This window comes from Callithrix jacchus, chromosome X (assembly GCF_049354715.1).
Source record: "Callithrix jacchus isolate 240 chromosome X, calJac240_pri, whole genome shotgun sequence".
NCBI classification, from domain to species: domain Eukaryota; kingdom Metazoa; phylum Chordata; class Mammalia; order Primates; family Cebidae; genus Callithrix; species Callithrix jacchus.
In genome coordinates, this window is record NC_133524.1 from 34253518 (window position 1) to 34270220 (window position 16703).

Sequence of the window (16703 nt, forward strand, 5' to 3'; positions counted from 1 at the left end):
GAAAGTAAATTAAATCAAAATCCCTATGCTAAAGAGTTATAATACTGTCTATTGTGATGTAAATATGAGTTCATAAGAATTTTTTCAATGAAAAATGAGGCTTGGTGATTAGACTATCATCTCTGAAAAAATTCAGTCTTTAGTATTATTTTATGTAGTTCTTCTTATCCCTAATAGTGGCTTCAAACATTCTGTCTTCATCAACATTATCCTTACCACAGCGCTACTTACACATTTTCCCAATTTATCATTAGCTGTCATGCAAAATCCAGAACAGAGCCACTTAGCCAAAGCACATGTTTGACTGTGAATTAGGCTTCTTCTTTTTAAAGCAACGGTATTATTTACCTATCGATGCTGGCTTGCATCGTAAGCCCATGATAACTGGCAACGAACAGGTTAGAAAATAAAATTTCCCAATTAATTGATTAGGAAATTAATTCTTTTTTTATTTTTACAACCAATACTGGTCGAATGTATTGCTACATCCAATACTGTTTGTGAAAACTTGTGCTGTTGGACTTGTGCTTGATGTACTCAGATTTGCTTAATTCTTGGAAGCATCACACATTTAAAATAACCCATTAGCTGTTTTCTAGCTGAGGATGAATAGGTAAAGACAATCATTTCCACAATGATAGTTGGAAGTAGCTATAGATATTATCTAATTCAGTGGATTTCTTCAAGATCTCAGTTTTCTACGGCTGTGTCTATGGGGCTATAAGGGGAAGGTGGGAATTGGTGACAGTTGAGTCAAATTCTCTTGTTTTAATTCAGGATGCCTACACCTTCAATTCTTCGTTTCTTTGTTGGGTTTTCACATGAGACTTTTAAAAAATGTGTTCTGTGTATTTTTAAAATGAAACTCAAAGTCGGTTACAGTACTCCTGGAAAGTACTATCAAGCAATTGCACATGGTGTGATAAACACTTGTTCTTTTCTATCACTTTCGATCTTTTCTTTTTTCTTTAATGATCTGTGGCCTAATGCTTCGATTTTTTTCAGAAGAAAAGAAAAGGCTCAGAATGATAATGATTGTTACCAAGTCACGATGTAGCAAAATTGGTGTGTCACTTCTGACAGTTTCTCTAACTCTCAAACCAATGCATATTTTTATAATTGCCCTCATTATTTCCTCAAACACACTTCTCTGTCAGAAAAAAATAATTATATATAAATTAAATGAGGAAAACTAGTAATAATAAAATATAATGTTGTCTTGGTTTGCCTTTTTCCAGAAGCAGATCCTGAGCAAAGTATTTGAGTGCAAGCAACTTATTTCAGAGTTGATCCCAGGAAGCACAGCAAAGTGGGTGAGACTAAGAAAAGAACAAAAACCACTACAATGTATGTTTAATGAGCATGTCATCATTGTGATAAAGTGAAGTTCAATACCACTTGAGACCTCTAGTATGATTTGTCTCAACTGAGAAGCAAAAAAAAGGTGGGGAACTTTCTGTAAACTCCCATGTATAACGTGTTAGGAACAATTATCATTATAATTACATAATTTATTATTAACTGTCACATTGTAGTTTTATTAGTATAAGCCTGAACGCATACAAATTTTTGCAAACTTCAAGGAAGTTTCCATTTTATTTGAAATTGGTTTTTGATGAAAAATGATGGAACATTCCTTCAATCAATTAAAAATATCAGCAGATCCATCTGCTTGGAAAATGATTCTTCCTGATGCTGGCTCCCAACATACTGGTTGAAATCATTATGTTGGCTTAAGCAGTCATAGGGGTAATTGTTCTTATAATGTGATCAGTTATCTTACTTTTCCTACACACTTTCAACCTGTATTTATTCTCCATCTTTGTTACATTAAAGATTGCCAATGTTTGCCCTTGATTAATTTGACAGCACAAATGAATATCAACATGGCACTATTGCCTTAAAATGGAAAAGGTAAAAAAGCAATCATGAATCAAATGTTACTTTAATATACAATTTCAGGTTTTGAGTTCATTTCCACTTCTGATTATGGCTATATCTTCTCCCTTCTCTTTCCTTTCATGCCTTGTTATTCTAAAGGTCAACATGTTCATTAATTATGCAACAAGTGTCATGTTTACAATGTTTGTAAATGTAGTCACAACACTTGATTTTTTAAAAGCAATACAATAAAATATATCCTCTGCGTTGGCTAATATAAGCCCACAAATGACTGTTTCATTTTCTAATCAATTAAAAGTATAATGTATACAATTGGATTCTGTCAGGCTTGATGTGTCTTTTAAACACAGCACATTAAATTCCACTATGTATGAAAAGGACTGTATATAATGTCAATAGAGAATAAATAGAATTGCTACAAAAAGCATCAAAATAAATGATTAAATATACATAGCTCTTGGCATGTGGCTTCCTGTTACACAGAATTGTGACTTTTAACAATGGACAATTTCAAAACCAATTTGCTATATACTTAATGCATCTTTGAGATTTTCTTTCCACAGAGAAGATTTAGGATATTATAAAATAATTAATGTGTCCATATCTTTATTACTTTTCTAATATCACAATGCTGTGAATTAGAGGAAGTAGGTATTAACGTGTCATATCACTTGATACATCCACTGAATTCATACTCTTCTTTGCAGCCTCAAGGCACTTGTGTCCTGGCAGACTTTGCAGAGTACTACTGAAGCTTAGGCTGTAAACCAATCACCCATTTGCTCTGCTTTCCTATTGCTCGCATTAAACATCCCTATTCGCCAACCCCAAATTCTTCAATATGTAGTTCTCATTTTCTGATGAAAACTCAGTGGAAAAATGGAAGTAGACATTTGCTTTTAATTTCAGATACTTTACAATAACCATGCTGTGCAGTACAATTGGGTGATTTGTGAACTCCATCATTTTCTATTAATGATGAAACAAGAAAAATGAAGAACCACATCTCTGCTTTGTGTTACTTTACCAATATGCCTGAGCCCATGTACCTTATAAAGTAAACTGTCAATTTACTCTGCTATTATTTTATGTGATGATTCTATTAAATTATTTGTATTTATCAGTGAATAAATTAAATGCATTAATACCTCAGGGGATGTCATGTGTAAATCACAAAGGAAATAAAGCTTTTAAAATACCATGTGGGGTAACTATCATACTGTCATAACTAAATATCCCAAATTTTAACCGTATAAAATAGACCAAAATGCTAACTTGGGTCAACCCATTTCCATAAACTGAATGAAGAGGAATCTTGAAAATAGTACTGTTCATGTACTATGGTTAGTAATATTAGAGGGAAGAAGAAGGCAATGGAAATGATGCCACCTTAGGACTCAAAAAATTACTGGCTGTGTAACCCATCACTACTTTAGGGAAACTTTGCGTTGCTCCCTCCAGAAGAGCTGAGCAAAGCATAAAAAAATGAATAGCGGATTCATGGTCCTTAGGCACTAATAACTTATGAATAAATAACCTGAAAAGTATAGCACCGCAAAAAAAAGTGGTGACACAAGTATTAGAAAGATTCTATGGGAATATACATAGGGGTACATGATTCAGCCAAAAGTAAAGAAGAGGCACTAGCTACACTATTTTGGAGGATTATAAAGCACGTACCAAGTATATATGTGTAAGCAAGAATTGTTTATGTCTGTGGGATGGAGTCAACATTGCCAAAGGCACATGACAGAGGAGTGTGTTACAGTCAGAAAACTGTTTGTATGGCTAGAGTGAGGCATTTACATGGTGGATAAAAGATTAGACTGAGAACATGGCAGGGAAATTGTTGTAAAGTACTTTTTCTTTCACAGAAGTTATCTGAATTATAATCTATAAATAATATAAAGCCACTTATGGATTTTTAAGCAGAGGAATAAGATACTGAGTTTTGACTTTTAGAGTGATAAGCCTAGCAGCCTTGTGAAGGGTAAACTGGAGAGAAGCAAGAAGGAAGACACGTTTAGGAAGCTATCAGTATATTCAAACTCAGATATGGGGATCTGTATCAAGGTGGTGACTGTCAGGATATGGAGGGGGGATGGCAGAGCTAAAAGAAATTTAGGATACAAATAGGGAGAAATTTCTTACATGGCTCTCTATAAAGAGGAAATAACACTTCCTACCTTGCTTATTCACATAACAACTATGTTAGGTAAATTAAACATGAAATTATTTTGTTAATTTTAAAGTTTTGTATATTTAAGGAATTAATATTATCAAGTGCTTATGAATTAAAGGTACTGGTTTAATGACATTTCTATTTGTTCACATACAGCGAAACAACTATAAACGTTTGCTTCATTTACTCCTTAAGAGAAACATAGCATGTTAGGTAACTCTTCTGGATTTAAATTTCTAAGTGGAAGTACTATTGAGTATCTACTTTGCATGAAGCTAGGCAGTGTGGCAAGGGGACTCTGGCCAAGGACTAGAAGATAGAGAGACTGATAGTACATTGTTTCTCAGGCATCTGTGGAATGCTTCGCCCATGAAAAAGAAAGAGAAAGAAATATTTGGAACTAAATATGGATGAGAAATAACCCTAGAATAGGTTGCTAAAAAGAATTAAAACAAAGGATTCTTATAATAAATTCAATCCCTAAATGCAGGCAAAGTTTAGCTATAATCTGGTCTCTGGATATTAACTCACCTAATTCATATTTAGGTTGCACATGAATAAGAGTTCAGTATTGAGAAAATTCTATTTATTCAATACAATGAATAAAATCAAGGAAGTGACTCCTCTAATTACCATTTCAGAAAGAAAAGATACAGAAATTGAATTATTTAATGATATTGGAAAAAGGGGTATATAATTTTATAAATTTGGTTCTGATTAGAGCTGTTTCACAAGTAGCTTAGTCTCACTTAGGCTTAGCTTGTAGATCTTTAAACTAGGCATAATGAAACATTTTGGGGGGGGTGGTTGTTCTAAAAAGTAGCTAAAATAATGCATAAACTGGACCTAGCTTGTTAAAAATAAATAGTAAATATTAATATACTAGTAATGATGTTTTGTAAACTAAATCTTATCTCACTTAAAGAAAGAAAATATTGTAAAATTTGTGTTGTTCTTATCCACTATCAACAATTAACATTTTTGGAATTAGAACCAAATTTGGAATGGGAACATTAATGTAATAAGAATAAATGTGAGAAGAAAGTCAATATAACAACAAAGTTATGAAAGAAGAAAAATAAAATCTGATGCCAAAAGGAACATACAGGTTTAAATATTGCATGGTCATGCTATATGACAGTTTGTTAGTTGGAGATATTTTTGTTTACAAAATCAATGAGATTAATCACACATCACTCTATACTTGCTTTTAAAATTACCATGTTATCATTTCTTGGCCTTCCAAAAGAGACAAGGAGTTTATGTCATGATATTAGAAAGGACTAAAAACCCCACATGGTTTACTAGAAAAAAACCCTTGACTTCAGTGTCAGGAGACCTTTGTTATATATCTGGACTTACTATTAACTAGAAGAAACTTAAAGGAAATGACAATTCCTCTATAAGTCTCACTTTCCTCATCTGTCAAACTAAGAGATGGAACTAAATATTCCTTGATGGAACCTGGGTTTTAAAATTCTAAGTTTCTACAAAAGATTATCTGTCTAGATGTTTGCAACACATATAATAAATATAGGAACCATATAAAATGTAAAGAGCTCATACCTATAAAAAGCAAAATGGTAAATCAATAGAAAAATAAGCATGAGATTAGAAAGTACACTTTTTTTTTTTTTTTAAGACGGGGTTTCACCATGTTGGTCAGGTTGGTCTTGAACTCCCGACCTCAGATGATCCGCCCGCCTTGGCCTCCAAAGTGCTTGGATTACAGGCGTGAGCCACCACACCCGACCTTAGAAAAGTACACTTTTATATATTTGTGCTATAGTTCAGTAAAACGTTTTAAAAATCAAGTTGGATGGAATTACTTTAATCTATAAGGGGATATTACTAATGAAAGTTGGGAGGAAATGTTCTTCTTACTCTAGATAATGTCCACACGACCAATAAACATAAAAAAAAGGTTCTCAAATTAATTAGTCTTTAGAAAAAAATAACAATGAGAAACAAAATGAGATACTCCAGTATAAAATCCAGAAAGGCTGAAATTAAGGACTAATAATACTAAGCATTGACAAATCCAGAACTTCGAGAAAGTACTGATGGTACTTTATTTACCTACCTTGAAAAACTACTTGGCATTTTCAATTAAAGGTGAGTATTTTACTATTCTATCACCTAATAATTCTACTTCTTGGCATTTGCATAACATAAATGTATGCACATGTACAGCAAATTTGCAAGAATATTCAAAGTGAAATTATTTTTACAAGTTCACAAATGGAATCAATTTAAATAATCATCCAGATTAGATGGAATAAGTAAATTATAGTACATCTATATGATGACATACTACACAACACTGAAAATAATGGAACCAGAACTGCAAGAAACAAAACAGATAGATCTCACAAAGCTAATGCTGAGAATTAGAAGCCAGAAACAAAAGAGTACATCTGTATGGCTTCAAGTACATAAATTTCAGGAACTGTCTATCCAAATCGAGGTTGTGTTAGAAGTCAGTAAGACACTTATCTCTGGGAGAGTATTGACTATGAAGCGGTAAGACAAAGTTTTGGATGCTGGTAATATTATTTTCTTGACTTGAGTAATTACTGAGGTGTGCCCAATCTGTGAAAGTTGACGAAATTGTACACCTATTGTCTTGTGAATTTCTATACATTCATGTTATAGTTCAGTAAACTGCTTTAAAAATCAAGCTGGATAGAAATACTTTCTTTAATCTATAAAGGAAAATTACTAAGGCACATTGGGAGGAATTTTTTCTTGACTTTAGCCTATATATCTAAATTACTTCAGAGAGTCAGAGACATAAATAGAGATATAGATAAATATACACATATATGCATACATATGCATATCTACATATGCAGGAAGAGAGGGAGGGAAGAAGGGGGAGAGAAAGCAAGAGAGAGCGACTTCCTTGAAAATTAAAGTCTTTAGAAAATGTACTGCTTGAGAGAGAATGACTTTCTGGATGATTCAATTCTTTAGAAAATACCTTGTTTACCTATGTCTTTTGAATTTCCTAGGAGGAGTTGTGTATGAGGCTGAAGATCAATTATATTGGAAAATGTTGAAGTTGGAAAAAACCTTACTGATTATCTAACACAATTTCTTATTGTCACTGGTTTATTTGGCAATAGGTCTATTACATCTAAGATGTTATCCTTTCAGTCCTCCTTCATAATCTCTGAGGTCTGATTCTGTGACTAATTTAACTTTATACATGAGTGAAACATTTTCAGGTAGCCTCTAATTAAAGAGAGTTAGACATTGAGAGAAAATATGACAATTTCTCTAAAGATAGCATAGGAAAGAGTTTCCAGGGATAGATGTACATAAACTACCAATGAGAGTAATTGTTTTCAAATTCTCCTGAGGGGAAGTTTGGATTGGCATGGTTATGCTAGGTTTAATCATATTTAATCTCATTGTATGCAACCGGCTTTTGCAACAATCTAGACCTTTTCCTTCTAGGTTTGAGTCCAGTGAAGATGAGCAACAGGTGGTAGGCACGCTCCTTCTTATTTCAAGTGACACTTCAAATATGTCACTTTACCCTTTACTTTGAATTACTATTTTTTGCTGGATTTGCTTTCTTTCTTGTTCAGTTATCATTTTGCTCTTTGATGGACTTGCCAGTTTTTTCACAGCACTCAAACTAGAAACTCTGTAAGCCTCTAGGTAAACCAACTTTACTGTCTGGATTCACAGTTGCTGTTACTCTCTGGCTATCACTGTAAATATTTTCCAATTTTCATCCGCATAAAGCACGTTCATCTCTAAATTCCTCAGGGACTATATCTTAATCATCTTGCTCTAGCGCAGAGCCTGGCAATTAGAATTTATTAATAAACATTTGTTGGAAGAATATAAAAAAGCAGAAACAACGTGTCACTTCAGTTGTTAGGCTCTAATCCTGTCTGGATGAGCTAATGGAGAAAAAGACTCTGATTCCTGCCACTGTGACCATCAAAACCAGTCCATGAATGGGTCAGCAGCCAAAGGGAGAGGAACCTGATATTCCTACTCACTAAATTAATGTGTCCATTACATGTTGGCTTTTACTCAATCTCCTTCTTTTTACATTTGTCATAGAACATAAATGAGTCCCACATCTCTCATACAATTTCAGGTTAGCATTAGTGTCACTTTCAATGATACAACATATTGTTGCTATACCGAATAATTCTACTTATAGCATGTATAAAAGAAATCTGTACTAGTAAAAGCAGACTATTATGGTCTTTATCACATTTTATCCTGGGTGTGTTACAATCGGTCATAACAATGTCATTATCAGAGCAGAATGATACTGATAAGTTTATTTTCCCTACTGTTCTTAGCTCTTTGCATTCATAACTCTGTCTTTGGATTGCAATATAATGCCAATATTTCTTTTGGAAATTTGATAAGCACCATCCATTTACCTTCAAGTGTATACGGACAGAGATAAATCTCTGTGTACCACCAACCTTTCCAGTGGTCAGCCTGTGCCTCCTCTATAAATGTTTGTTCAAAAGAACATCTCATTTTTACTTCCCATAGAATTTTGTCTAGACAATATTTTCACCCATTTGCTTATTTATTGTAGTGCACTTTAGTAAGTTTTTTTGGAGGCCAGTCATGTTAGGCATATAATTTATATGTTAATAATTTAAGTCATCTTTTCAAAAGTAGTATATAGGTTGACTACTCATTCTTGATTTATTCAGAAGTCACATTTTATATTGCAATTAGTATCTGTAGGTCAAAATGCATGGAGTTATAAAAAGATTTTCTTTAAAAAATGTGCTTTCTAAAATTATCAAAAGAGACACGGCAACATTACAACTAACTTGAGTTTTTTCATTTAATTTAATGATAGTGTGAACAGGTCCCCAAGACACTGTCATATATTTTGCTAATATCTATATAGAGTGGATAAAATTTGTGAAAAGATATATCTACACAGAGATTCTAAAAATTTCTCAAGGTCAGAAAATAAACCATAAAAAGACTTAATTCTGCAAAAACTTTAAGCATGCTAATATTTGTTAATTTGATCTTATAAAATGCCATTTGAGATGTGTTTATCTCCAAACCTTAAAATATTATTTTTTATTAATCAGATAGTAAGTTTTTGCTTCCTTGCAATAACTTTATTATTTTTTTCTGTTGACCCTAACAAAAAACAAATGAAAACATGTTAATATAGAACATGTTAAGAAGATAAATAAAACATCACCACTCATGTTACCATTGCAAATACACATAAGAGTTTTATACTAAGACAGCCATCTCCTCCCTCTGACTTATATTTTCCTGAAGGACATTTACATAGTGCAAATATTTTAAAGACTTTTGGCTATTTAATGACACCTTGAACATATACTTTGAATCTAAAGAAAAGGAGAGTCATATTTATCTCCTTTCTAAAACAATTTAAATCTGACATGTCCTTATTTGCTAAGCTGAAAGGAAGACGAAATCCAATAAATGGAAAATCAAATATTTTTAAACTTCTAGGAGCTTTTTGTTTGCTTTTTTATTTTAATAAGAGAAACAAAGTAAAACATATAAAAACACAAAGTCTCACCCAGCATCCTCTTACAAAATGCTCTATTTTCACACAAGCAGTACTGTTTGTCCTATTTATTACTTGTCTTTAAGAGAAATAGACCTAAAAAAAGAACATCTTGGAAGGCTAGTGTACTTTCATAATTCCCTGAGCAGCTCAGTGATTATGAGGAATGTGAACCAGAGTTCAATATTCTTACCCTTGGAATCAAGAAAAAGAAAGTCCTTCAAAAGATCAAGATCTTTGATAGCAGTAACAAGAACTAAATTTGCCAGGGGTAGAGCCGTCCTTTTATCAATTTCAGGCAAGAAGCAATCTTTTTCTGCATAGCAAAAGGCAAGCTAACTAAAGCAAAAATCTGTGTGACTTCAATTACATAAAATTGACTAGATGGCTGAAAAAACAATACTTTCACAGAATTTTTTCTATCTGTAGACTTTACTTGTATGTTTGTTCTTATTTTATTCAGAGATATATTAAGAGCAAATGAAATTGTTTTCAAACACACAAAAAAAGCTTCCCCATGACAACTTTTTCTCAGCTGCCTCTTGCCTTTTCTCAGTTTTATCATCTTCAGTGGGTTTCCCTCATTGCTCCACATTTCCAAGCCAACAGGAAGAATTTCTTTCAGACCCTTAAGCCCTGTATCTGTTACCATAGAGACAGGCATCACAAAATAGCTGCTCAGGAATATCCTCATGGAAATACAAGAAAAATCCTATGGGTTTGACAGGAATTTCCAGTGCTACCAATGAGCAGTAATTATATCATTCCCCAGAAAAAAAAAGTCAGGATTTTACCTGCACATTATGGAACCATGGAAATTGGAACATTTGCTGATGAATTCAGAATCTCTCAGGTTTAAGCTTAGAATTTGATTATAGCTTCTTCTATGACGTGAAAAAAATACCTTTCTCATATCCCCATGTTCAGGAAAATGTTAATAACTCATTGCTAATTCTTAAATTTAGCATGTCTTATCAATCATTTACTAACAACCTTAATTGTTCTTTTATAGTACAGTGCATTTATTTTATCTTTATCCCTTCTAGAACATATTTGATCAAGAATACACTCATATATTTATAAAACCAAGTCTGTAAAACTCTGCAATTCCAAACCTGCTGAGTCTATAAACCCACAAGAAGAGAAGAGGGTAGCTCTAAGAAGAAAATTCCACTCACTTTACCTTGTTTTCCATTGACTTTCAGACTTTCTGTAAGTCTACTGAAATCACATGCTAACAGAAAAGCAGCAATAAAAATACATGAATGCTACCAAATAGGTAAATTCAGCAAGATCAATGGTGTCAAACAAAGCAGATATTATATATAAGTCAATAATTGCAGAGACTTCAATTTTTTATAGCAACGTTAAATAAACATTCCTCAGCAAGTAAATTATCTCAATAGATTAGCAGCCAAATGAACCCATCTTTGTCTGTTAGGCTGTATATTTAGACTACTTTCCATAGTCCCTAGTACTTACGTAGTATGAGTGGTTACAGTTTCCATTTATGGTATAAAACTGTTATTTAACTTTAACCTCACTTGTTTAGATATTTGAATCAATAAGCAAAACACAAAATTTCTTTATAGTCTAAAGATGAGGTGATCAAACTTTTTCTATCAAGGGCCAGATAGTAAATATCCAGCTTTGTGGCCCACGTGATCCCTGTCATAAGTACTTAACTGTGTTTTAGCACAAAAGCAGTCATATATAGTACATAAACAAATAAATGGGTATGGCTGTCGTCCAAATAAACTTTGTAGACAGTTAAATGGAAATTGTATATAATTTCATGTGTCACAAAAATTCCTGAAATAAAACAATTCAGAAACGTGAAGACTATTTTAACTGACTCGTCAAACCATAATAGATGTAATATGTGGGCTATCATTTACTGACCCCCACCCTGGATGGCTCAAGTGAAGTCGGAGAGACACTTAGAGAAGTAAGTGTCTAAAAATAAAGAACATGTTTTTAAAAGAGATGATTGGACTCACAGATTCTTAGTTAAAAATTATCTCAGACATCTTCTTCAATTTCCATTTAGTGCAGGAACTCCACTCTTAGCACTGAGTACTTTAGGATCAAGGAGTGCAGTGTCTCACAAAGTAGTCAATTCTCTGCTTAACACCATTAACGGGAAGAATACTTTTCCATTGCTACCAGAGAGGTGCAAGTGAATCTAAACCCTCTGCTTCATTATAGCACATGTAATGTTTGAAATCAGCTTAATTTTCTCTATTTTTTTTCTTCAGGTATTCTTCAAATTTTCACTTTTCTAGTACTTTCCATGTCCCACAATGTAATTTGTATGTCCTTTTAGCATTCAGGCACATTTCACTGAGCATACCCACAAATATAAGATTCCCCTTAGATCATGGTGGCCCTCTAATATATGTATATATTATATATATATATATATATATATATATATATATATATATATATAAGATGGTATATATATCTTATATATATATGTATATATCCTTCTAAATTTTGTTTCCGTTTTTCATTTCCTCTTTCAGGATTCATGTTCAACAATATTACTTTGTTTCATTGTATTTGATGTGGTATGAATTACGACTGATACTGAGATGACCAACAAATCAGTAATATTTATTCAATTAATTATTGTTAAGCTTTAACTCTCTTATGTCCTGTATTTGCCAAATTGATTTCACAAACCTTAACTTAGGATGTCATTCTTATTCCTTTTACAATTCTTCCCTTTGACCTCTCCTCCACAGTTTTTAGGTGGTCACAGTCCTTTGGTACCCTAATAATTCAATGTATTTATTCTCCTTCTCAGCTAGACAGGCTATCTGAATCATCCTTCAGTTTTTGTATATTAATATTTCACAGGCCAACTAGGTCCAAGAACAGAGTCATAAGGCACCTTCCGGAAGATTAGGTTCAAGTCAGATGGAGTCAATTATATAGAACTATGCTATAGTCCTGTGAGAGGTCCTCTTCCTGGTTTACAGTGATTAATTAACACATCAAAGGCAGAGTAATTTAGCAAGCTGAGTGATTGACCATACCCTTATGTCAAACAGCAAACATTTCTCCATTTTCACCATACGGGCATCATAAAAATCTACCGAAGTCCATGCTATAATCACAATAGCTAGCCATGTCACATACTTTTCAGATAAAACTGGAGAATGGCAGCATGTTACCTTTGTACTCTTTCCAAACCATCTCACCTTCTGGAATTTTCAGTTACTCCCAGTGAAGAAAAAATATTGCATATTTTTCTGAAAAAAATATTTCCAGTTTTAAGTAATTATTTACTCTCTGCAATCTAATTATGGACATTCCTTCCTATTTTTCACTTTAGTTTACTAACTCCAGGACCAACTAAAATATTGTCATGGCTTTCTCTTTTTAAACAGTTTAGACATTTTTTTCCCCAAGGGGTGTGTGTGTGCATAAGCACATGCTTAAGTGGTTTATTTGTTTTTTACTTCTTAAAAGATGGATTATATGAGAATTGGAGGATAATAGGATGGAGCAAGCTTCTCAGAGAAAACATTTCAAAGCATTTCTCTTAACTGATAGTGTCTTCCCCTGCTCATCTTTCTGACGAGCAACACACCTGAGAAGCAGCTACTCTATCTCATGTGGGAAATTTCTCCTGACAGTCTTATCGCTAAAAGAGAACTGAGGGAGATTTTTTACTTAAAAAATAACGATGCTCAGTAAGATTTTTAACTAAAAGGGATAAATCTTTGCTATAGAATATAAATGCCTTAGAGAAAACAATCTGAGTTTGCAGAAAATTGGGGAAAACTCACATGGATTTATGAAAGTCACTAATTCTGGATTTAAAAATATATTAAAATGTTAGTAGTCTATTTCATTGTGTCCCACTTCTCTTTCTCACTTTCTATTTTTATGAATTTCTCCTTCATCGTTTTTTCTCCCTTGAATCACTTCAGAAAACACAGGATTAGGCAATTTGGATTTGAAGACTTCACGTGGTCTCATCACTTTGCATGCTGACCCTGTTTTAGAGCAAGAAACATTGGCAGGCATTTCCAGCTCTTACAATGCATTTATCAATAAGGGTTTGTCTGCTCTTCAGGTGCGTGGCATATAGCCTTTACGATTTCATTAATAAGCAACAGCTGGTGCCACCTAGTGTCTGTCCTCTCCATTCATCAGTGAGACCAAATACAGAGCACTATCTAACCACAAATGAAGCAAGCCTAAACTATAAATGAACAAATACAAAAACATGTTTGGAGATTCCAGTGGCTGATTTAAACGACACTATCTTCATTAAAAAAGAAAAACCTCTTTTAAAAGTAACTATGGTAACAAGAGTGTGAGGCTAGAAGAAAGTTCACAGTTTTCTCGAAGGAAACAATTCAGTAAAGGAGAGTCCTACGAAAGATGCAATGTAAAAGAGTTTTACCAGTCTTGAATTGTCACTTAAAATGGTTATAAAAAGTTGAAAAGTAAAATTAGCCAAAGATGACTGTATTTTAAACAATAGTATAGACAGAGCTGATTTTTCTCAACTAACCACAAAATAACCCTGTAGCATTTGGATGCAAATTTTTGTCAGTCTTTGAGCTTCCCAAAGATTAACCAAGTACTGTAATATACTATGCAAAAGCGTCTACAGTACCTAAAAGTATGAAGTGGAAATAATCAGATTGCCTGAGCCACATTATAAAAAGTATTTTGCTGCTAAAATGATACATCTAGAAAACTATTTTCTCTCCTGCTGTATAGATGAATTACAAATGGTATATTCAATCACAGTCATGTATGCTTCAAGGTTAAAAAGTACTCATCCAAATCCTTGACTATTTTTCAAAACAGAAGTTAGCAATTATTGTGGAGAATTCCTAATATAATTAACCCACCAGTTTCTAATTAATTTACTGATCTTTAAATACATGTTGTTTTTAACTCACCCTTTCTAAGAGGAATACGTAATTGAAAACCATGGACTAACATTCAGAAAAAAAGTTACATAACAGCCAATAGTGTTCCTTAACCAGACTGACTGGGACATTACAATTACTACAGAAAAGACACTGCACATATGAGTAGCACTGTGTACACTGAAAGGTCATATTAGATGTACATATATGATAGTCTATTAACTTGGATGATTTAGCTAGTCAGGCTGTTGAGGAGACCGGGTAGAGAGCCAAAAGATTCTGTACTACATAGACAGTTAATAATCAGGCTTTTCATACTTAGGAAAATCTGTTTCTATATTATTTAACATTTGTTTTAAACAATCACTTGTTAAATGTTTGAATGTTTTATTTTCTTGTTACCCTAGTGGTGGTAAAAATTATTTCAATATATTCAGTCTGATTACACTCACTGACAGATCCCCATGACAGCATGTGAAGATAGGTTATAGAAACGATGCATAGTTTATATAAAAAGCAAAAATTGCTCCTCTTTCTCCAAAAACTTTATTTTTGGAGCCAAATACCATCCATGCTCATGCTCCATTTGCTTAAAAGTACTTATAACTATAATGCACTGATTGTAGGGCAAAGAAATACTGCAATTCAGAGAAAGGATTCTAAATATTGTATGCAGGCAAGAAAGAATGTAAGATAAAACTCATTAAAGGGCAAAATAAATAAATAAATAAATAAATAAATGCTCACATTTTCAATAATTTATCATTTCTGTCATTTTTCATTAACAGCTTTCAAAGCCCTATCTGAAACAAGCTGATACAGAGAAATTAAGAGCAGTAATCAAGCGAGAAATGATAGACCAGCTGGGTCGACATCAACTTGGCAAAACGTGAATACAGTTCAATAGCTGAAACAGATGCTAGAGTTGTTGAAAAACCCTGCAGGAGATATTGATATATTTTCTTCATATAATGCAGAATGACTGAATAAATGTCAAAAGCTAGAAATTGATGAGGAGAAATGACTGACAGCCAAAGTCCTTATAAAATAGAAACCAAGTGTAACAATTTCCAACCTATCCAAACATTCTATACATTTTCATTTCTCTCAGTGTCTCAATATGCCAATACATCAATCAGTTCTTGCAACTAAATTGCATATAACTAACCTGGGGTAGATTTCCCCGTAGATTTTCTCCCCCTCGTCACTCACCATCTACCTGAAGAAACCTAGACTCTTGAACAATACTTTATTCTGAAATCTTCTAACACTGATTTCTATCCAAGAAGTGTTTTCCTGAGGTTGGAGGCAAGCACATCCCCTCCCCAAAATATAACCCAGCACAAGGCAATTTTAAAATCCATTCTGTAAAAGCAACACTGTTTGCAGAGTTTGAAGAGCTCGGCAACAAACCCCTGCTACCAACAGCTGCTTGTTCAAACATATGCTTTGTCATGGTCAGCTTCTAATTGTATTCATAATGATGTAATAGCTTTAATAATCCTACCTTCCATGCCAGCTGTTTTTCCTGTCACTCCATCATGCCAATAAGTTGGCTGCTGTAACAAATCAAGATAGTGCAAAACAGCATCTTTCTCCTGATTCTGTCATCTTCCTGAAAGCATTCTATTACTGCCGACTGCTGGGAACCAGAAAGTCTATTTGAATTCCAACAGCTCCCCTTTCGCATGATTCAAGTTAGGTTAGGTGGGCATGCCTAACATGATTCTCTCAGTCATTTATTATGCAGCTGCTACAACGTCGGTGTGGTAACCACTCTGACTATCTGATACGTCAGTCGAACAAAACCTATACCTCGGAGCAAACACATGAGCCAGAGCAGCATTCTGCATTTAACGAGCATTCTTCCTGCCTAAAAAACAGTGGATCTGCAAATCTCTTTCAGTATCTACTCGCTCTTCTGTACAGATGCAAAGCCTTTGGATTAGATTATTTTCCATACTGTCACAAGAGTAGAGTTCCTTGCCAAACGTCATATTATTCACACTGAAATTTTGGCTGATTTTTACTTATCTTCACAGCCTTTTAAGCGTAAAAACTCTTTCGAATTGTACTTTTGAAATAAGGATGCTGTGTGCTCAGCTCCACGTCTCTGCTTTATTATAAAATATAGCATGCACTTTCTCAAATGGAATTTGCCTCCTGT

General features: G+C 33.5%; 1 protein-coding gene across 2 annotated transcripts in view; it reads right to left on the bottom strand.

Annotated features, from left to right (window-relative positions):
* DMD (dystrophin) overlaps window positions 1-16173 on the bottom strand; it is a 2312475-nt gene extending 2296302 nt beyond the window's left edge. For both annotated transcript variants that reach the window (XM_054251383.2, XM_035288503.3), the window contains exon 1: window positions 16044-16173. In XM_054251383.2, the coding sequence (XP_054107358.2) occupies window positions 16044-16050 (7 nt within the window). In that variant the 5' untranslated portion in view covers window positions 16051-16173. The remainder of the gene's footprint in view (window positions 1-16043) is intronic.
* Window positions 16174-16703: the final 530 nt, after the last annotated feature.